Source organism: Boleophthalmus pectinirostris, unplaced genomic scaffold, assembly GCF_026225935.1.
Source record: "Boleophthalmus pectinirostris isolate CB_2022bp ecotype Guang Dong unplaced genomic scaffold, ASM2622593v1 HiC_scaffold_5, whole genome shotgun sequence".
Lineage (NCBI taxonomy): Eukaryota > Metazoa > Chordata > Actinopteri > Gobiiformes > Gobiidae > Boleophthalmus > Boleophthalmus pectinirostris.
Window position 1 is genome coordinate 7,248,782 of NW_026571404.1, and position 21,913 is coordinate 7,270,694.

The 21,913-nt window shown below is 38.9% G+C and overlaps 1 protein-coding gene across 1 annotated transcript in view; it reads right to left on the reverse strand.

Annotated features, from left to right (window-relative positions):
• Positions 1–21,913, reverse strand: part of LOC129411526 (kinase non-catalytic C-lobe domain-containing protein 1) — a 173,848-nt gene that overhangs the window by 20,416 nt on the left and 131,519 nt on the right. The window contains exons 24-29 of the mRNA XM_055162597.1: positions 20,154–20,309; positions 17,064–17,270; positions 15,671–15,753; positions 13,227–13,368; positions 2,982–3,104; positions 1,406–1,465 (exon numbers count right to left, since the gene is read on the reverse strand). Coding sequence (XP_055018572.1) covers positions 1,406–1,465; positions 2,982–3,104; positions 13,227–13,368; positions 15,671–15,753; positions 17,064–17,270; positions 20,154–20,309 — 771 coding nt within the window. The remainder of the gene's footprint in view (positions 1–1,405; positions 1,466–2,981; positions 3,105–13,226; positions 13,369–15,670; positions 15,754–17,063; positions 17,271–20,153; positions 20,310–21,913) is intronic.

Consider the following 21,913-nt stretch of genomic DNA (forward strand, 5'->3'; position numbering starts at 1 on the left):
TCTTTTATATACATCCACAGTCCTGACCTTTGACTTTGCCTAGTTTTGTCACCTTGTTTCCATGGCGATAGATCTGTTTAATTCCATACTATGAAACATTCCAGGCAAAACAGTAACATGGCAAATCCTCCACCTGAAAATCTATAGCACTAAAAAGAAAAAAAATCATATATTCTTTTAAACACATCCACGGACTTGGACCTGTAACTCGTCCTACTTTTGTCACGTTGTGTCCATGGCGATAGATGTTTAATGCCACACTACGAAACATTCTAGGCAAAACAATAACACAGCAGACCCACCACCAGAAAAGTTATAGGACTAAAATGAAATCAGTCATATATATTTTTTTTAAATGTGTCGACAGACCTGATCTATAACTTGGCCTAGTTTTGTCACCTTGTCTCCATGGCGACAGAAGTTTAATGCCATACTATGAAACATTCCAGGCAAAGCAATAACACAGCAGACCCACAACCAGAAAAGTTAAAGCACTACAATGAAATCAGTCATACTGTATATTCTTTTAAACGCGTCCACGGACCTGACCTGTAACTCGTCCTAATGTTGTCACCTTGTCTCCATGGCGATAGAAGTGTAAAGCCATACTATGAAACATTCCAGACAAAACAATAACATGGGAGATCCTTGCAGCAGAAAAGTTATAGCACTAAAATGAAATCAGTCATGTATTCATTTAAACGCATCCACTGTCCTGACCTGTGTTGTCTCCATGGCGACAGAAGTTTAATGCCATACTGCGAAACATTCCAGGCACGGTAATAACATGGCAGATCCTCCACCATAAAAGCTATAACATTAAAAAGAAAAAAAAAAAATGCATGTATTCTTTTAAATCTGTCAGTGGTCCTGACCTGTGACTTGCCCTAGTGTTGGTAACTTGTTTCCATGGCGACAGAAGTTTAATGCCACACTGTGAAACATTTCATGCAAAGCAATAACACGGCAGCCCAACAACTAGAAAAGTTAGAGCACTAAAAATAAATAATTCATACATTCTTTTAAACGCACGCACGGACCTGATCTGTAACTTGCCCTAGTTTTGTCACCTTGTTTCCATGACAACAGATACGTTTAATGCCATACCGCGAGACATTTCAGACAAGGCAATAACGCAGCAGATCCTCCACCGTAAAAGGTATAGCATTAAAAAGAAATAATTCATATATTCTTGTAAACTCTCCCACAACTTCCTGACTACTAAAATGCTGGACCGTTTTTCAATTTCAACTTTCGCTGTCAGGACAATCTCCAAACTCGGCCTGCAGAGTTAAGTAGCTTGAAGCAGTTTTGTATTGATTTCTTTGCCCTGCAGGACTCTTCTCAGAATATTGTGCACAGGGTATTTGAGCAGTGGCTGTTTGGATATTTGGGAGGCACCAACCTGCACGGCTCTCAGCTCCTCCAGGATTTCACACACCTTCGTAGGCAGGTGTTTCCAGGCCTGTAGGCGAGAGAGACGGGCTTTTATTTAGCATCTAATACGTGACTAATTAAAGCACGGTTTCAGTGAGTGAGCTGATGAATTATAACCTGCTTTCAAATGAGACACACTGTAAAAAACAAACAAACAAGCAATACAGTCCTTTCCATAGATTTAGCTGAGAGTGAGGTGTCATTTAAAAAAAAAAAAATCTAATACAATGATGGGTGAAACAAACACAGGGAACAACTTTATAATAACGTGACATAATAATCTGTGTATCATTCGTTCATTCGTTTATCAATATAAAGTCTCAGTCCCGGTCTCAGTCTCAGTCCCGATCTTGGGCATGGTCTCGGTCTTAGTCTCAGTCTTGGTCTAGTGATGGTCTTAGTCCCGGTCTCAGTCCCCTTTTGGTCCCGGTCTCAGTCCTGGTCTCGTCTCGATCTGGTCCCGGTCTCAGTCCTGGTCTCAGCCCTGGTCTTAGTCCCGGTCTCAGCCCCGGTCTCAGTCCCCGTCTCAGTCCCCGTCTCAGTCCCCGTCTCAGTCCCCGTCTCAGTCCCCGTCTCAGTCTTGGTCTGGTCTCGGTCCGGTCTCGGTCCGTCCGGTCTCGGTCTCAATCCTGGTCTGGTCCCAGTCTCGGTCCCGGTCTCGGTCCCGGTCTCGGTCCCGGTCTCGGTCCCGTCTCAGTCCGGTCTCGGTCCCGGTCTCATCTTGGTCTGGTCCCGGTCTCAGTCCCGGTCTGGTCCAGGTCTAAGTCCTGGTCTCAGTCTTGGTTTGGTCCCAGGCTCAGTCCCAGTCTGGTCCCGGTCTTGGTCTCGGTTCTGGTCTCAGTCCTGGTCTGATCCCGGTCTGGTCCCGGTCTCAGTCCTGGTCTGGTCCTGTTCTCAATCCCAGTCTCAGTCCCGGTTTCAATCCCGGTCTCAGGCCCGGTCTCAGTCTTGGTCTTGTTCCCAGTTTCAATCGTGGTCTCAGTCCTGGTCCTGGGCTGAGTCCCAGTCTGGTGCAGGTCTGGTCCCGGACCTGGTTTAGTCCTGGTTCAGTCCGTCATCGCAGTTTAAGTGACATTGGAGACAAATAATTAAGAAAATCTTTGTTTTTTTCATTTTCTTATTTTTGCTTTTATTTTGAAAAATAAATGAACGAATGACACATGGACTGACATTATAAGTTTATGGTTAAGTGTGGCCTTTCTTCCCAAGATATTTTGAGTTTGGCTACTTTCACTGGAGGATTTTACTCTAAAGATGAGTCAAAATCAGAAAACACTGTATTCTAAATAAAAAGTAGATTGTGTAGATTCTTTTTTGCAGTGTTTGTGTAAATGCGCGTGTCTTTTTTTTCCTCTACGCTAGTGTTTTTAATTACCACTCCTCATAGCTTTCATTCCTCACTGCTCTGCTCTATTTGAATGCATTAATGTTAATTTCTCATTTGTGCACCTAATTAAACACGGTCTAAAACCAATCACAGCTGAAGGAAACATTTGACTCCGGGGCATCTGACTTATTGCACGCGCCGAAATCTCTGAGCTTACGGGTAATTGCCTGACGATCACGTCCTCCAGGCCTCCCAGGATCTGCATGGCGGTGGCGAAGTTTCTGGACTCGTAACAGTGTTTTCCGATCCACAGATACTTGGTCAGCAGAGCAACTTGAGTCTGATACAAAAGAAGAAAGAAGAGAGGGAGCGGTCATTAGAAAAGCAAAAAATGCAACGCAAGGGAAACGGTAAATAGGCCTGTGCTCTGCTGGATAATTACACTTGTGTAATGAATAGAAAAGCACGGGAAATATTAACAACGTCTTATTATGAAATCCATTGGTCTGCAGTGTTGGGGAGTAACAGATTACATGTACTGGAGTTATGTAATCAGAGCACAAATTATGAGTAACTGTATTCAGTTACAGTTACTGTTTCAGTGAGTGGTAATTGGATTACAGTTACTTTGTTGAAATAAATGGATTACATGGTGGGATTTTCCTGTTTTCATATTTTGGGCTATATTTTTTTTTTTTTCGTAATTCCGCTCATTGCCGGAAACAAACCAGGTCTAAACTAGATCTAAACTAGGACTAAACCAGGACTAAAATTAAGTCTAAACTAGATCTAAACCAGGACTAAAACCAGGTCTAAAACCAGGACTAAACCAGGACTAAAATCAGGTCTAAACTAGATCTAAACCAGGACTAAAACCAGGTCTAAAATTAGATCTAAAACTAGATCTAAACTAGATCTAAACCAGATCTAAACCAGGACTAAAACCAGATCTAAACCAGGACTAAAACCAGGTCTAAAACCAGGACTAAAACCAGGTCTAAACTAGATCTAAACCAGGTCTAGATCTAAACCAGGACTAAACCAGAACTAAAATCAGATCTAAACTAGATCTAAACCAGGACTAAAACCAGGTCTAAAACCAGGACTAAACCAGGACTAAAACTAGGTCTAAACTAGATCTAAACCAGGTCTAAAACAGGACTAAATCCAGGTCTAAAACCAGGACTAAAACCAGGTCTAAACTAGATCTAAACTAGATCTAAACCAGGTCTAGATCTAAACCAGGACTAAACCAGGACTAAATCCAGGGCTAAACTAGAAACCAGGACTAAACCAGGACTAAACCAGGACTAAACCAGGGCTAAACCAGGTCTAAATCAGGACTAAACCATGCTGTATGGATGAGTCTCTTCCTCATCTAGCAATAATATTTTTAATTTGGTTCAGTAAAGTCTGGGCTTTTCATTTTCTTTTATCAGACAAAACTTCTTATGTTACTATTTCCTAGTCTTTACTTCTCTACAGAAAAACAAGTAATCCAAAGTATTCGTTACTCACTTTAAGTAATTTAATGGATTGCGTTACAAACTACACTTTGGGGTATGTAATCTGTAATCTGTAGGGGATTACATTTGAAAAGTAACTTTCCCAACACTGTTGGTATGTGAGCGGTGTATCAGGGAGAATGTTGGTTTCACTTGAGGAAGCGCTGAGGTTTTGACCCAAGTCTGGATCTGTGTTTAGTCTAGAGCTGTAGTCAAAGCCGTGATAAGCGGAGTTGTGTAGAATGTAGCAGTTTAGACTACTCATTTCACCAAAACATAACGGATTTTTCAGACTATAAATTGCACTTTTTTTCATGGTTTGTGTGTTTCCTGCGACTTATACTCCGGTGAAACTTATATATTAAAATTTTCACACTGACAGCCACGAGACGCTCTAGTCTTGCGTGTCAGTATCTAGTACTACTATTACTCCTGTACCACTGTCACTTCACTCTACTGTGCATGTCTCCTGCAGAAAGAGCCTCTGTCCTGCTGCAAGTAGTGAAATATTCAGCCGAAAACGGAAATCGAGCAGCAGAAAGAAAGTTTGGAGTGAGCGAGAAACTTGTGAGGGACTGACGGAAAGTGAAGATGGAGAACAGAGCTTCATGGGAACCAGGAGGGCGCGACATGAAACTTTCCTGAAGTCACTGGATGAATCGACAAAGCTTGAACTTCAGTGACAATCGAAACCATCCTGTCAGGATTCAGAAAAGCCGGAATAATAAACTGGAACTGATGCTGAGTCTGATGACAGCTACACAGAAGAGGAAGCGGCGCTCTGTTTACATCATGGATCTATGGTTCATCTCCAGAGGTCGTGCAGAAGTGACACAGAGGATGAAAAATTCAATGAAAGTGATTTGGAGTGAGATTGTGAGTTTGGTAAACTTATGTTATGTTGTTTTTGCTATAGCTATCTGAAGAACATTTAATATGTTAAATTAATATATTAACACCTACTCAGCCTGTTGTTCTCTGTTCTGTTGTTATTACTATAGATTAAATGTCAGGTCCTGGTCTCTGATTTTATAAAATATATTTCCCCAAAAAGTGCGACTTATAGTCCGGAGCGACTTATAGTCCAAAAAATACGGTACTGAATATAATTACTGTAAATTCTGGACTATAAACCGCTACTTTTTTCTCACACTTTGAACCCTGCGGCTAATAAAACAATGCGGTGAATATATGGACACATTCTTTGTTTGGCACATTGTCCATTCATATATACGGTCTATGGTTTGGCAACACAGTGGATATAAACACTTAAATCTATCAGAAAATGACTTAAAAATAGTGAAATTATCAGTCCATGCAGCAAGATATATATTTTTTGACAAGTTATCTTAAAATAAACTACCTCTAGACTAGAATTAAGCATCTCAGAACTAGTAAGTAGATAATAAATCCTAAAACAAGATGAATAACCTGATATAAGTTTTAAAAAACATGTCCAAATCAGAGAAATTTGCAGTGCAATCACAATGTAAACGAGACACAAAACCTGTTTTATTTGCACAATAGTAATGATTTGACAAAATAATTATGATAACCCCTTAACGCCGAGTGTCACAAATATGCGACAAACCCTTTGGATCAAAATATAAGCCGAGACAGCGACTGCATCCCTCCAATGCCGATTAGTGTATATGCAGGACCTTTCCTAGGAAACTTTGGCAAGCTCTTGTTTCTAGTTGTCGCAAATTTGCAACATACCCATTTCTTTTTTTCTTTTTTTTTTGCTATAGTCAAATTAATAAATCAACTTAATTTACCATCTATTTAAAGGCCAAAACACACACACACACAACATTTTTTTAAAAATATGCATCTGTATAAATTCATGCGTTAATGGGTTAAATCACTGTAACTTTTTCCAGTCTCTAGTCCCTACTACTGGTTGTTGTGTTTTATTTAAAGGCCACGCCCACACCCTGTTTTTAATCTAAGACCTGACGAAGACCAGTTTAGTTGAAACATGTTGGCTTTGGCCATTTAAATAAAGGCCTTTTAACTATATTTTCCCTTGTGCAATTTTTACTTTTTCCAGTGCCTGGATTCTGTTGTGTTGTGATTCCATTGTAACTTTTTGGTTGGGGGTCTCTCACCTGCTTGTTTCTATGGATACGTCATTGCTCTCTGGAATATTCCACAGTATGACATTAAACAGCTCTACCTCACATTTATCAATCAGTTGTTTTACAGTGGTTCTATTCAAGTGTTTTTTTTTTAGCTCAAAAATACCTTGAAAAACAGGTGTTGTGGCTGTGACTGTGGGCGCCTCTCCACAGATCTGACCTGTAACTTGGTCCGGTTTGGTCTTCACGATGACATAAACTAGGAATGTAACAGTAACCGAAATATCGTGATATCGTATCGTCAAAAGTCTCAAAATAATACGTGGGGTGTCACAATATTTCGAATTACAAGTTCCTTTGCTTGTATGTATTTTTTAGAGTAGCAACAGCTTATAAACATCTGGAACTACATTTCCCATGATTCATTTCAGCGCAAACAACATGAAGTTATACATTTTTTTCTTGAATTCTTGGGATTATGACAGTAATAATTCACAACAAAATCTTGTCAGGGTATTTTAAAAGCCAAACAGCATCCTATCTACAATTATATCGCAAAATATCAAAATATCGCAATAAATATCGTACTGTAATAAAAATATTTAAGACAATACTGTGAAATATTCCAGATAAAGCAATGACATGTCCATGGAGAAAAGCATTTGATGAACATTCCATCTGAAAAGTTACACAATGCACCTTTAAATACCTAAATTTATGACACATTTTAGGTAGAGTTATTACGTTTCCTGTATTTTCCAACTTTAATGGTTTTCTACTTTTCTTCACAGCCGTTTAACTGATGTAAAATTACGACAAATAGTTAACTGAGAAAGGATCCCACCAAACAAAAGTCCTAATTAGTAATATTCGTAGTATTCGTAGCGCAAACCAACCAACTCATTTGCAGGTGTGAGATTTTGGCGAAACACTTAAACTCCTCGACAAAGGGCAGGGACACTCGCTCACTAATAACGAGCTCCAAAAGGTTCTAATTAAGTTTCTATTTAATGGTTTCTAATGAATCATTTCGCCCGATGAAGGCCTAGTCGCTCAATTTGAAATAAAACTCACCGTCATCTGCGAAAGAGACGGAGCGAGAGAGTTTTTATATCATCGTTTTACCACATTTTTATGAACGTACCAGTTATAATGTTTCCCCCTGAGCATTTCCCTTTGGCTTGGACTAAAGAAGAGTTAAGAGCTGGTGAGTTATGCAGTTTCAGAAGCTGTAGTTTCACAAAGCAGTGCTACAATGACCTCTAAAGTATTACATTTCGGACTTCCGGTCATTGTGCAGTGCATACCGGGAAGAATTTTCCCAAAAAGTGAGCATCAAATCCCCATGTTTGTTTTCCCAGTGGGATGCGTCTATTGACAAAGCCGATCTTTTCAAGTCTTTTGAACCATATCGCTTTTGTTTCTGGTTCTGATATTGTCATATTTTAGTTATATTATTCAGACATCGTAATTGTGTGGTTGTTGGATCCTAACAGCAGAAAACGGCTTGAGAAATGTGTTTGCGAACTTTATAAATGCAAAAGGGAATCAGATGTGTGTGACTGTAAACCTCTGTTCAAACTGTTTCTCTTCCCAACAGAATTGAAAAATAGTGAAAGGCGAAGGTGATGGGCAGGATTGATCCACAGGAAAGATGAAAAAGGAAACCTTTGACCGCCTAAACCACAGGTGTCAAACATAAGGCCCGGTGGCCGGATCCGGCCCTCCAAGACCTTTAATCTGGCCCTCGGCTGATTTTCTACTAAAAAATTTTAATCATATTTTCTATTAAAATATTGGTAATTTTCTGTTCCGCTTATCATAGCAGCATCTCCAGAACCTCTGTACGTGGCCCCTCCCACCAGAGCAGCACAAATGAAGACTTGTCTCTTTCCAAACGCTCTTAAAGGACGATCGTTTTGACTGTTGACCGTGACACCCTCATCAGAAAAATGTCCAACATGAGAAAAGTGGAGCCGAGTGCAGGATTTTACAAGAAAAATTTACTTATTCCTATTTATATCCAAGTTAATGTTAAATCATTGTGTTGAAATAGCATTTTTTTTTTTCATAATATTATAATATTTTGTAAAAGAAAGAGTTCATCAAGTAAAAAAAATATTTCTGTAATAGATTTGTGCTTCACTGCATAATTATTTGAACTTATTGCTATTTTTGGGGTTTATATGTCATGAGTTTTCTGATCCGGCCCCTTTAGGATCAAAGTAGGTTGTATACGGCCCCCGGACCAAAATGAGTTTGACACCCCTGGCCTAAACCATCCCGGTTTACGAGTTTACAGCAAACATTTTCTACGTGGAGTGACATCAAAGCGGGATCCCATTTGTTAAGCGAGACGTGCTGAAGACAAAAAGGCTGAGCTTGCACTTTCTTGTTCGACTTTACAGCAACATCACGTCTTGGTCTCTTTGCAGTGGAAGGTGTTTCTTGGTGAACAACTGGTGCCTTTTGCTTTGGCGTTGACTTTTTAAATTCATAACCGAGGTTGAGTGAGGGATCGGGGTTTTGCTTTGTTGGCGCTCCACATACAAAATGTTCGCTGCAAACTCGGGATGATTTAGTCAGTCAAATGTTTCCTTTTTGGTCCTTCCTGTGGATCAATCCTGCCCATCGCCTTCGCCTTTCACTATTTTTCAATTCCGTTGGGAAGGGAAACAGTTTGAACAGAGGTTTGCAGTCACACACATCTGATTCGATTTTGCAGTTATGAAGTTCGCAAACAAATTTATCGACCCGTTTTCCGCTGTTAGGATCCAACAACCACACAATTACGACGTCCGAATCCTATAACTAGAATATGACAATATCAGAATCAGAAACAAAAGCGATATGGTTCAAAAGACTTGAAAATAAACGGCTTTGTTAATAGTCTCATCCCACTGGGAAAACAAACATGACGGTTTGATGCTCACTTTTTCGGAAAATTTGACCAGAAGTCCGAAATTTGTGATGCATGTATTGTGAAACGCACTATTTAGTTGTTAGAAATTATGTCAAAATCTCATCTTACCTCCTTCTTGTGAACCCAGTCTCGTGAAAATTGTGTCTCATCCAACTCATAGTAGCTAAATAATTGTGGTTACTTTAAAATAAAACTAAAATATTCACAGGTTTTAGCTTCCATTGTTATGAAATCTGAACTTGAGGACTTTTCTCAACACAAAAGATTTAAGATTTAGTTTTACAAAATGTTTAATTGCAACATCGACTGCCCTAATTGCTCATTATTTTGAAACTCTATAATTGATTGTTTTATAATGAAAAACATACAGCGCTTTATTTTTTAATTTTATGCGCTTACCAAGTACCTGATTAGAATTTGCAATATTTTAAGTACATTCTTAAAGGTGCACAATGTAACTTTTCCAGTGGAGATGTTATTGCTTCATCTGGAATGTTTCACAGTGTGGCATTAAACCTTTCTATCTTCACGGAGACCAAACCGGACCAAGTTACAGGTCAGATCTGTGGAGAGGCGACACAGATCTGCCACAGTCAGAATAAGTTTTACTAGGTATTTTTGCGATATGTTGGTGATGGTCATGTTGTTGTTGATGAATTGTATTTTAAGAGTATAATACTGATGAATTTTAAAGGATTTTGATTACGAGTGCGCAAAATATCAAAATATCGTCTTCTTTAATGTGATGATACAGTATCGATATCGTGGGCTGCTGTATCGATATATCGCCAAGAGTATTTTTTTTGTATATTTTACTCATTTATTTTGTTACGGCTACAATTTTCCTTCTTGTTTAGAGGAAGGACATTTGTTCACGCGACACATTTGACATTTTCACTGTTTTCATGATTAAAATAGAAGTTTTTCATAGTAACATTGCACAGAAAGTGGTTTAACAAAGACTTTTAGCATCACAGCCATGATTTAGCCTTTATTTTTTTAATTGAACCTTAACAAATCGATTTGAAACATGTCATATCGAATCGAAAGCGCACGGTGTCGAGATATGTATCGTATCGTGACCTATGTATCAAGGTATGTATCGTATCGGCAACTTCTTAATGATACTCAGCCCTAATTTTGATGATAATGAATTCGAGTATTTTTAGAGGATAACTATGAATTTGAAATCTTGTATTTATGGAAATTTGAATTTATTCATGTTGATTTGTTTTAAACGTTTAATGATGAATTGGATTGCAGTTATTTTAAGGAGATATTGTTACTGATGAAATGCTGTTTTTAGAGTTGGTTTAATGTAAATAGTTTCTTGAATATATTATATTTTGTACCTGCCTGAGGACTGCAGATGGAAAGGAGCTTGGAGCTAAATCTGGCACAGAGCGACTTTTCTTTCTGAGATTAATCATTTATGTGCACTCTCTTTGTTTTAAATAAATAAATAAATGAAATTAAAATATAAACCTACTTGTATTTTAATGAATGTAAATTAGAGCTGTTTAATGTCACACTGTGGAACATTCTAGAGCAGAGCAATGACACAGATGACAGAAACAAGCAGGTGATGGACCAACAACCAAAAAGTTACAATGATTTAAAAGAATTATTTTGTTAAATCATTACTATTGTGCAAATAAGACTGTGATTACACTGCAAATTTCTCTGATCTGGACAAATTTTTAAAACTTATATCAGGTTACTCATCTTGTTTTCAGATTTATTATGTATTTACTAGTTCTGAGATTAATCTTAATTTTAGTCTAGAGGTCATTTATTTTAAGATAACTTGTCGAATAAAATGATTTTGCTGCATGAACAGATAATTTCACTACTTTTAAGTCATTTTCTGATTTATTTAAGTGTTTATATCTTAAATTTTGGCCAAGCTATTTTGCAGTAAATTTCTATTTTCATGGACTCCAAACTAGACCAAGTTACAGGTCAGATCTGCGGAGAGGCGACTCCGCTCACAGTCAGAATGCCTGTTTTTCAAGGTATTTTTGAGCTATAAAACCACTTTTAATTGAATAAATGTAAGGTAGAGCTGTTTAATGTCACACTGTGGAACATTCCAGAGCAGAGCAGTGACAGGTGATTTAATTTAATTTAATTAGATTTAATTTAAAAGAATGATTTTGTCACATCATTACTATTGTGCAAATAAGACAGGTTTTGGTCCTTGTTTACATGATGATTACACTGCAAATTTCTCTGATCTGGCCAAATTTTTACAACTTATATCAGGTTATTCATCTTGTTTTCAGATTTATTATTTTCTTACTAGTTCTGAGATGTTTAATTCTAGTCTAGAGGTTGTTGATTTTAAGATAACTTGTCGAATAAAATTATTTTGCTACATGAACAGATAATTTCACTACTTCTAAGTCATTTTCTGATAGATTTAAGTGTTTATATCTTACATTTTGGCCAACCTGTTTCGCAGTACGGCATTATGCTGCACTGTTACTTTTATTGTACATACCAAAACAGTGTGTTACATTAGAATCTACTTTTAAGTCTATTTTTAAATTATTTTTATCTATGATCTGTTTTATTGCATGTTACCATTTTCCTGCTGTTCTTGAATTGTACGTTGCAACACTGGAATTTCCACACTGTGGGACTAATAAAGGCATATCTTATCTTATCTTATCTTATTAAACCTTTCTTATCTTCATGGAGACCAAACTAGACCAAGTTACAGGTCAGATCTGCGGAGAGGCGACCCCGCTCACAGTCAGAAAGCCTGTTTTTCAAGGTATTTTTGAGCTATAAAACCACTTTTAATTGAATAAATGTAAGGTAGAGGTGTTTAATGTCACACTGTGGAACATTCCAGAGCAGGGGAATGACATATCTATAGAAACAAGCAAGTGACAAACTCTTAACCATAAAGTTACAATGATTTAAAAGAATTGTTTTGTTCCATAATTCCTATTATGCAAATAAGATCCTCTGGTCCTTGTTTACATTGTGATTGCACTGCAAATTTCTCTGATCTGGCCAAGTTTATCAGGTTATTCATCTTGTTTTCAGATTTATTATTTTCTTACTAGTTCTGAGATGTTTAATTCTAGTCTCGAGGTTGTTTATTTTAAGGTAACTTGTCGAATAAAATGATTTTGCTGCATGAACAGGTAAATTCACTACTTTTAAGTCATTTTCTGAGTGTTTATATCTTAAATTTTTGCCAAAACTTATTTTGCAGTTTGGCATTAAACCTTTCTTATCTTCACGGACACCAAACTAGACCAAGTTACAGGTCAGATCTGCGGAGAGGCGACCCCGCTCACAGTCAGAATGCTTGTTTTTCAAGGTATTTTTGAGCTATAAAACCACTTTTAACTGAATAAATGTAAGGTAGAGGTGTTTAACGTCACACTGTGGAACATTCCAGAGCAGGGCAATGACATATCCATAGAAACAAGCAGGTGACGGACCCCTAACCAAAAAGTTACATAATGAACATTTAAATATAATGGTCTTAGGGAAGTCCTTCAAAGTGCTTCATTTAGGGTTGGGATTATGAAACTTGGAATACTTATGTGCTTACAAATCAAATATTTACAGCTAAGAAAATGTAATTTAAGCTCCACAATAAATTATTTGCGATAACTGTTACCTAGCAACACTTAACTAACCTAAAAACTAAACTAACCTGAAACTTCTCCACAAATCATGTCTGAAAAAGAAAAAAAAGTCTATCGCCACATTTGTGAGTCCGTCCAGTGACAGATACAGAGTGAGGCCACAGTTGGTTTGAGCGCGCCTGACACTTCGCTCCGCGCCCGATGAGGAATCTAACCCACACGCTGCGAGACCGATGCGCCGGTCCGGCCCCCGCGCCCCGACCCCGGATGAGTGATAGCGAGCTCCCGTTGTTGCCGTTATTGGTGTTATTGGTGTTACAGCGAGAGGGAAGGAGACGTCACCTTCAGGGAGTCGCACAGGAGCGCTTCGGCACACACCCAGTGAGACACGAGGTCTGAGTGGACGAGCAGCTGCTGGAGGGAGCTGTGGTCCGCAGACAGAGCGCCGCTGCCCTCTGCTGGACACGCCGGGGACGACACGTTTCTGAGGAGGCAACAAACAAGGCAAACAAGGCAAACCGGATCATTTTGGTGGATAATATTTTTAGTAAAGGTGCTAATGTCCCTCAGTCAGTGTTGGGGAGTAACAGATTACATGTACTGGAGTTATGTAATCAGAGTACAAATTATGAGTAACTGTATTCAGTTACAGTTACTGTTTCAGTGAGTGGTAATTGGATTACAGTTACTTTGTTGAAATAAATGGATTACACAGAGGGATTTTCCTGTTTTTGCATTTTGGGCTATATCCCCCTTTTTTTTCCTTTTTTTTGTTCTTTTCTTCGGTAATTCCACTCATTGCCGGAAACTAAACCAGGTCTAAACCCCGACTAATACCAGGACTAAACCAGGTCTAAACCAGGACTAAAACCAGGTCTAAAACAGGACTAAAACCAGGTCTAAACTAGATCTAAACCAGGTCTAAACCAGGTCTAAAATAGGCCTAAACCAGGTCTAAAATAGGCCTAAACCAGGTCTAAACTAGATCTAAACCAGGTCTAAAACAGGTCTAAAACAGGTCTAAAACCAGGTCTAAAACCAGGTCTAAAACAGGACTAAAACCAGGACTAAACCAGCAATGAACCAGGACTTAACCAGGACTAAATCATGCTGCGCGGACGTGTCTCCTCGTCTTCTATCAATAATATTTTTTTATTTGGTTCAGTAAAGTCTGGGCTTTTTATTTTCTTTTATCAGACAAAACATCTTATGTTACGATTTCCTCGTCTTTGCTTCTCTACAGCAAATCAAGTAATCCAAAGTATTCAGATTACGTTACTCACTTTAAGTAATTTAATGGATTACGTTACAAACTACTTTTTGGTGTGTGTAATTTGTAATCTGTAGAGGATTACATTTTAAAAGTCACCTTCCCAACACTGCCCTCAGTGATGTGGGAACAGTAACCAGTCGTGTTGATTTGAGTTTACTTGGTCGTTTCTGTATAAAAATGTACTGGATTTATATTAAAACATTTTACAGAGCATAGTTCAGACTGTCGTGGTAAAATACTATTGACTTGGACCCGAATCAGACTTGAGTCACTATTTTTAGGACTTGAGGCTTGACTTGATAAAATGAACTAAGAGTTGGGACTCGACTCGGACTTGAAGGTCAGTGACTCAGGACTTGACTTGAACTTAAGGCCTGTGAAGACTTGATGCTTCTCCCCAAAAATATATATGTTTTTAGAAAATACTTTCCTCTTCACGGTTGATAAACGTGGCGCTGAATTTTACAGGAGAAAATTGAAACATGTCCGTCCCACTTCTGTTTGGTACTTTGGATGTAATTGAAGTACTGTGATACTCAAATGTACTACAGTAATATACAATAGAACACAGTAATATAAAGTACAATACAGTAAAACGGCGGGAATGACAGAGTAAGATCCTTCCATTTCAGTGCAGTCTACACAACAAAATAACTTATTAAGCTCTGTTAAATCTGAATTCTTTTTATTCTGGCCGTAATGATTCACACCGAGATCTTGAAAAGACATTTAAAAAGGAAAAATTTGCATTTCTACAATTATATAATACAATCATCTATAAATGTACCATGACTTTTTAAGCACAATTTAGTTTAAAAGTCATATAAACTGCAAAAATCTAAGCTTATATTTGGTACTTTGGTTTAAAGGCTTGAAATGACGTGAAGCTCAAAGCAGACGACTTGGACTTGACTTGGACTTAAGGGTCAGTGACTCGAGACTCGACTTGGGACTTGACTCAGACTTGAGGTCAAAGACTTGAGACTTACTTGAGACTTGCAAAACAACGACTTGGTCCCACCTCTGTATTGTAGTCACAGCCAGAGGTGGAAGAAGTACTGCAAAATTGTAATGAAGTAAAAGTATCTTCACTTAATATCTTTGCTTAATTCCTACTCAAGTAAAAGTAACCATCTAAAAGTACAAGTTACTTAATTTATTTCAGTTATTTGGATGAGGATGAGTCATAAATCTAACCCAGCACAAGTTGTTTTAATTAATTTCACTTATTAATTGCTTTCTATTACAATCTAAATTATCAGCCAACGGGGCTCTTAAAGTAAAAATGTATTTGCACATTGTTGGATTTATTTTCTTACTTTAACCTTGAATGATCTTGAATCCAGTTGGAACATTCTCAGTCTCAATATAATCTTAGTCTAGTCCAAACTGAAAACAAGATTCATGTTGTAAATTCAGGGCATTTAAACTCTATTCACTATTTTTACAGTGTACAGGATCCTCTCTTTCCATTGGTCATACATTTGAGCGTTAGAGTGAAGTAGTTTCTTACTTGTTTGTGCTCAGGGCGTTGTCTGTGACCCCCTGTGTCCTGGAGTTCAGAAAATGAATTGGGTGACACCTTCGGAAAATCTCCTGCAAAAGAAAAAAAAAAAAAGGTTACATTAAAGATAAACATGAAGTGTGAATGTGTCTCCCTCTAGTGGCGAAAATAGTAAAAGTAATAACTAGTCTTTGCAAATAAAAAGGTGAGTGCATCAGTGCTCCTCAAGAATCCAGGATGTATGAATTTACACTAAACTAACTATAAAATATAAAATTTGTGCATCAGTTCAGAGGCTCTGCTCTGTCTGAAGCTTCTTAGACTTTAATCTGAGCTGTAACTGAACACAATCTGAACTGAAAATGTTGTGCAAATCCATTTTCTATTTGTTCTTGACTTGATTGTGAAAGCATACATTTTGTTATAATTTAGTGTCTTTGATATTTAAAAACTTAGTTTTTGTAACACACAGTAATTAGCATGAAATTAAATTGTTTTCAGAGTAAATTAATAAATGTACTTTGTACTTAAAGTGTTTCCTCTGCAGTCAGCTCCTTCAGTTACAGACTGCAACTACTATAAGCAAATTTTCTTCAAATACAAGCAATCTTTTGTGACATATTTTGCATTTCTTTTGACAGTTAAAGGTACAACCTTGTATGTATAGTTTGCTAAATTAGTTTAAGTCCATGTATGCCCAGACTTCTATAGTTAGAACTTTCCCGAGTGTAAATATACAGAGAAGCTGTATTGTGAGACGTGTATGAGTGTATGAGCCTGTATGAGCCTGTATGAGCCTGTATGAGGCTGCTGTGTGGACCTTCACTACTCTGACATCAGATAAAGGTCTCCTTTCAACTCTCTACTAAGGCTGTGCAAAAATATTGAACTCTATATGTTGCGTTGTTTAATGTGATTATACAGTATCGATATCGTGGGCTACTATATCGACCAATTGAGTATTTTCTGGTATATTTTAAAATTATTTTGTTACAGAGCTACAGTTTTGTTGCTTGTTTAGAGGAAGTGAACTTGTTTATGCGACACATTTGACATTTTCACTGTTTTGGTGGTTAAAATGTTTGTGTTTCATATAAATTTTGCACGAGAAGTGGTTTAACAAATACATTTAGTATCACACCCACGATTTATCCAGTATTTTTTATTGAACCATATTGAATCAATTTGAAATATATTATAGACCTGAAAGTGCACTGTATCGAGATATGTATAGTATCTGCAACTTTGTCATGATACGCAGCCCTACTCTTTATCTGGTCTTCTTTCATGACTACATCATGTGTGCATTGTGTCACCACGGTAACTGTTGAACATTCTGCCAGTAGACATACACGTAGAACAGCACCAGAGTGATATCAGCGCAAAGTAAAATAAGTTTTACCTGTTCTATGAGCGTGAGCTGCTGGGCCAGGTGCTGTGGGCTGTACTCGCTCTGGCAGAAGGGCAGCCTCTCCTCACTGTGCACACACGAGCTGGGCAGGTCCTCAAACAGAGAGCTGTAACAGGGCACGGGGAGAGCGGCCGCGATGGAGAAGGACTTGTCTTTGGGCAGAGAGGGGGAGGGCTCCACCACACGAGAGATACGCCACTGAGGAAAACACAGACCAGCAGCAGAGAGGTTTGTGTTGACATGTGTTGACTCCAAAATGAGTATAGTTGGCATGATGACACAGCTGTGCAATTATCACAGTTTTAATTAAATAAATATCTACTCATTTCCAATCATAGTTGGCCCTGGTTTTCGTTTATTTACTATTTGAACTGTTCAGTAAAAGAAGACTTCAGCAAACTTAAAGGTCCTATCCATCCATCCATTTTCTTCTGCTTGTCCGGGGTCGAGGGCAGCAGTCTGAGAAGGGCCTCCCAGACTTCCCTCTCCACACACACTTCCTCCAGCTCTTCCCGGGGGATCCCGAGACGTTCCCAGGCAAGCCGAGAGACATAGTCCCTCCAGCGTGTCATAGGTCTTCCCCGGGGCCTCCTCTCGGTGGGACATGCCCGGAACATCTCCGGAGAGAGGCATCCAGAAGGCATCCAGAACAGATGCCCGAGTCCCCTCAGCTGCTCCTCTCAACGTGGAGGAGCAGCGGCTCTACTCCGAGCTCCTCCCGTGTGACTGAGCTCCTCGCCCTATCTCTAAGGGAGCGCCCAGCCACTCTGCGGAGGAAACTCATTTCAACCGCTTGTATCCGTGATCTTGTCCTTTCGGTCATTACCCAGAGCTCAGGTCCTTAAAGGTCCTATTTTAAGCAAAAACTTTTGATCATGTTTGAATGTCGTCACCTTTTCAAAAACAAACTGGAGTTGTGTTTTGTTTCATTCACACGTGTTTGAGTAATCCTTTATTATTAGTCTGTCTGCATCTCCAGTGCTGAGAATGCTCTGTTCCACCTCATGATGTCATGGAGCAGCATTTTCCAAATGACTTCACCTCAGATACCTTTTACCTTTTCTTTACTAAAGATCCTGCTCATTAGCCTGTCCAAACGAGCGAAGAGACAGCTACAATACATCCAGAACGCTGCAGCTCGGGTCCTGACTTGAACTAGAAAGTACGAGCTCATGCATCCTGTGCTCAGGTCTCTGCAGTCAGTCTTGTGGCTCAGAGACTTTAAAGCGGCTCAAGTCTCTCCGTGGCCGAGCACCAAAGTCCATCTGTGACATGTTAGCGCCATATGAACCATCTCACACTTTGAAGAGCTCAGGGACCGACCTCCTGCTGGTGCCCAGAGTCACGACTAAACACTGGGAGTCAGATTTTCAGATTCATGCAGCTAAAACCTGGAACAGTCTGAACATGTGAGACAGACTCAACTTTGACTCTTTTTAAATCCAGACTCAAAACGGTTTTGTTTAGCTGCACATGACTGAAAGGTTTTGATTCTGCACTCTTCTCTTTCTCTTTTTATTAATTTACAATGATTATTTATGTTTTGATTAGTTTTTATTGTGATTTTAATGTATTTCTTATTCGGTAAAGCACTTTGAATTAGTTTGTGTACAAATTGTGCTGTACAAATAAACTTGCTTTGCCTTAGAAGAGATTTACAATTATCCAAATGATTCTAGTGAAGGTGTATGGAGTTTAAAAACACAGTGGAGCACATCCTGTATTACCACATGACATCACAATGTAGAACAGCATTTGAGCCAAGAACTCAGCTTAAATACGCAAGATTTCTGTGTTAAACATGTGTGAATGTAACAAAAAACCACAACTCCAGGTCTGTTTGTGGCGAAGCAAAAATATTATAACATACAGTCGTGGACAAAATTGTTGGTTTCCTCTGGCGATGAAAGAAAATCGACAATCATCACTGAAATAACTTGAAACTGAGAAAAGCAATAATAAATAAAAAATTACTGAAAATTGTTCAATGAAAATCAAACATTGTCGTTCCACAGAATAATTTGAAAAAACAAAATATTGGAACTGGCCTGGACAAAAATGGTGCTGTTAACTTAATATTTTGTTGCACAAGTTTTGAGGCAAACTCTGCAAACAAATGATTTCTGTAACTGTCAATGAGACTTTTGCACTGGTCAACAGGTATTTTGACCCACTCCATGTGAGCAAACTGTTCTAGTTGTCTCAAGTTTGAAAGGTGCCTTCTCCAGACAGCACGTTCCAGCTCAAATTGTACCAACAATTTTGTCCACGTCTAATATGAAGTTACATAAAAATTAAAAATCTAACCATGGGTATAATATGTTTTGAAGAAAAAACAGCTCTACATGTTCCACAGTATGGCATTAAACTCATCAAGCGTGTGATACGACCAAGCCGAGTTACAGTTAGTGGGAGAATTCCATGTTTTTTGATGTGTTTTTGAGCAATAAAAACACCTGTAATTGTAAAAACGTATCTTAAAGGTTGTATAGAGGATTTTTTTAAGGGACGTGAACTACAGCGACAGTTCTTTTTCAAATGTCGTGCATGTGTGACACCACCTTCCTCCTCCACAGCCTCAGCAGAAACACCTCCTCCTCCCGCCTCTTTACTCTACAAATCACGTTTGTTTACATCCAGTGCGTGTTCAGAATTACAGTTGAAGTGACCTGCCTAGAAATAATTCAGCGACCGACGCGTCAGTTTTTAGACCCTTCAGGCTTTCGTTTGCGGCGAACTTGTTGTGGATTCTCGTCCGCCATCGTAACAAACTTTGTGCGAAAAAGCCTCTAAGAACCGCTGCATAAACCACGTCATCCCCGAGCGCCGGCGAGTCAGTTGCACAAAAAATGTAGGGAGTTTGATTGACAACCTGACAGCCAATAGATAAAGAGGGAGCCTCGTTTTCTATTGATGTTTATCTGGCCTCACTACGTCCACAGTTGATAGATTTTCATTCTTTTTTTTTTTTCGGTCATCATAATTACAAGGCTGCTGCGTCTCTGTAATGGTATTTTAAACTTTCAATGACAATCTGAAACAAAAAAAAAAATCCTCCATACAACCTTTAACTTTTCTTACCCTTTTGCCCAGATCCTCGGTGGACGAGTGGAGACAGACCAGGTCGTCCTCCTCCACCAGACTGAGCTGACTGCCCGTGCACTGGGCAGAGGTGGTCTGAGGGGGGCTGTGCAGAGTCGAGAGAAGGGCCTCCCCGCGACTGTCCACCGGGATCACCTGAGACATGAGAGATTTTAAACTCCATATCGTTTTTTAAATGAACAATTCACTCTTCATCAGTCAGTTTCATTTTTATACTTATGTAAACTTTGATAGATAGACAGACCTCCACTAATGTGCCACTGCAGCAAAACTCAGCTCTTGAAGATTGAAGAACCAAGACTAAACCATGACTAAACCAGGACTAAACCTAAACCAGGATTAAACCAGGACTGAGCCTAAACCAGGACTAAACCTAAACCAGGGGTAAACCACCTAAACCAGGACTAAAACATGACAAAACCCACACCAAGACTAAACCAAGACTAAACCTAAACCAGAACTAAACCTAAACCAGGATTAAACCAGGGCTGAGCCTAAAAACTAGGACTAAACCAAGATTAAACCAAGACAAAACCAAGACTAAACCTAAACCAAGACTAAACCTAAACCAGGGGTTAACCAAGGACTACACCAGTGCTGCACCTAAACCAGGACTAAAACCTGACAAAACCAAGACCAAGACTAAACCAAGACTAAACCTAAACCAGAACTAAACCAAGACTAAACCTAAACCAGGATTAAACCAGGGCTGAGCCTAAACTAGGACTAAACCAAAATTAAACCAAGACTAAACCTAAATCAGGGCTAAACCAGGACTACACCAGAGCTGCACCTAAACCAGGACTAAAACAAGACTAAACCAGGACTAAACCAAAACCAGGATTAAACCAAGACTAAACCAAGACTATTCCAAGACAAAACCAAGACTAAACCTAAACCAGGACTAAACCAGGACTAAACCAGAGCTGCACCTAAACCAGGACTAAAACAAGACTAAACCAAGACTAAACCTAAACCAGGATTAAACCAGGACTGAGCCTAAACCAGGACTAAACCTAAACCAGGGGTAAACCACCTAAACCAGGACTAAAACATGACAAAACCAAGACCAAGACTAAACCAAGACTAAACCTAAACCAGAACTAAACCAAGACTAAACCAAACCAGGGAACTAAACCAACAAGACTAAACCTAAACCAGGATTAAACCAGGGCTGAGCCTAAACTAGGACTAAACCAGGACTAAACCAAGATTAAACCAAGACAAAACCAAGACTAAACCTAAACCAGGGGTAAACCAGGACTAACCAAACTGCACCTAAACCAGGACTAAAACCTGACAAAACCAAGACCAAGACTAAACAAGAAACCTAAACCAGACTAAACCAAGACTAAACCAAAACCAGGACTAAACCAAACTAAAACAGAAACCAAGACTAAACCTAAACCAGGATTAAACCAGGGCTGAGCCTAAACTAGGACTAAACCAGGACTAAACCAAGACTAAACCAAAACCAGGATTAAACCAGGGCTGAACCTAAACCAGGACTAAGCCAAGACTAAACCTAAACCAGGATTAAACCAGGTCTGAGCCTAAACTAGGACTAAACCAGGACTAAACCAAGATTAAACCAAGACAAAACCAAGACTAAACCTAAACCAGGGGTAAACCAGGACTACACCAGAGCTGCACCTAAACCAGGACTAAAACCTGACAAAACCAAGACCAAGACTAAACTAAGACTAAACCTAAACCAGAACTAAACCAAGACTAAACCA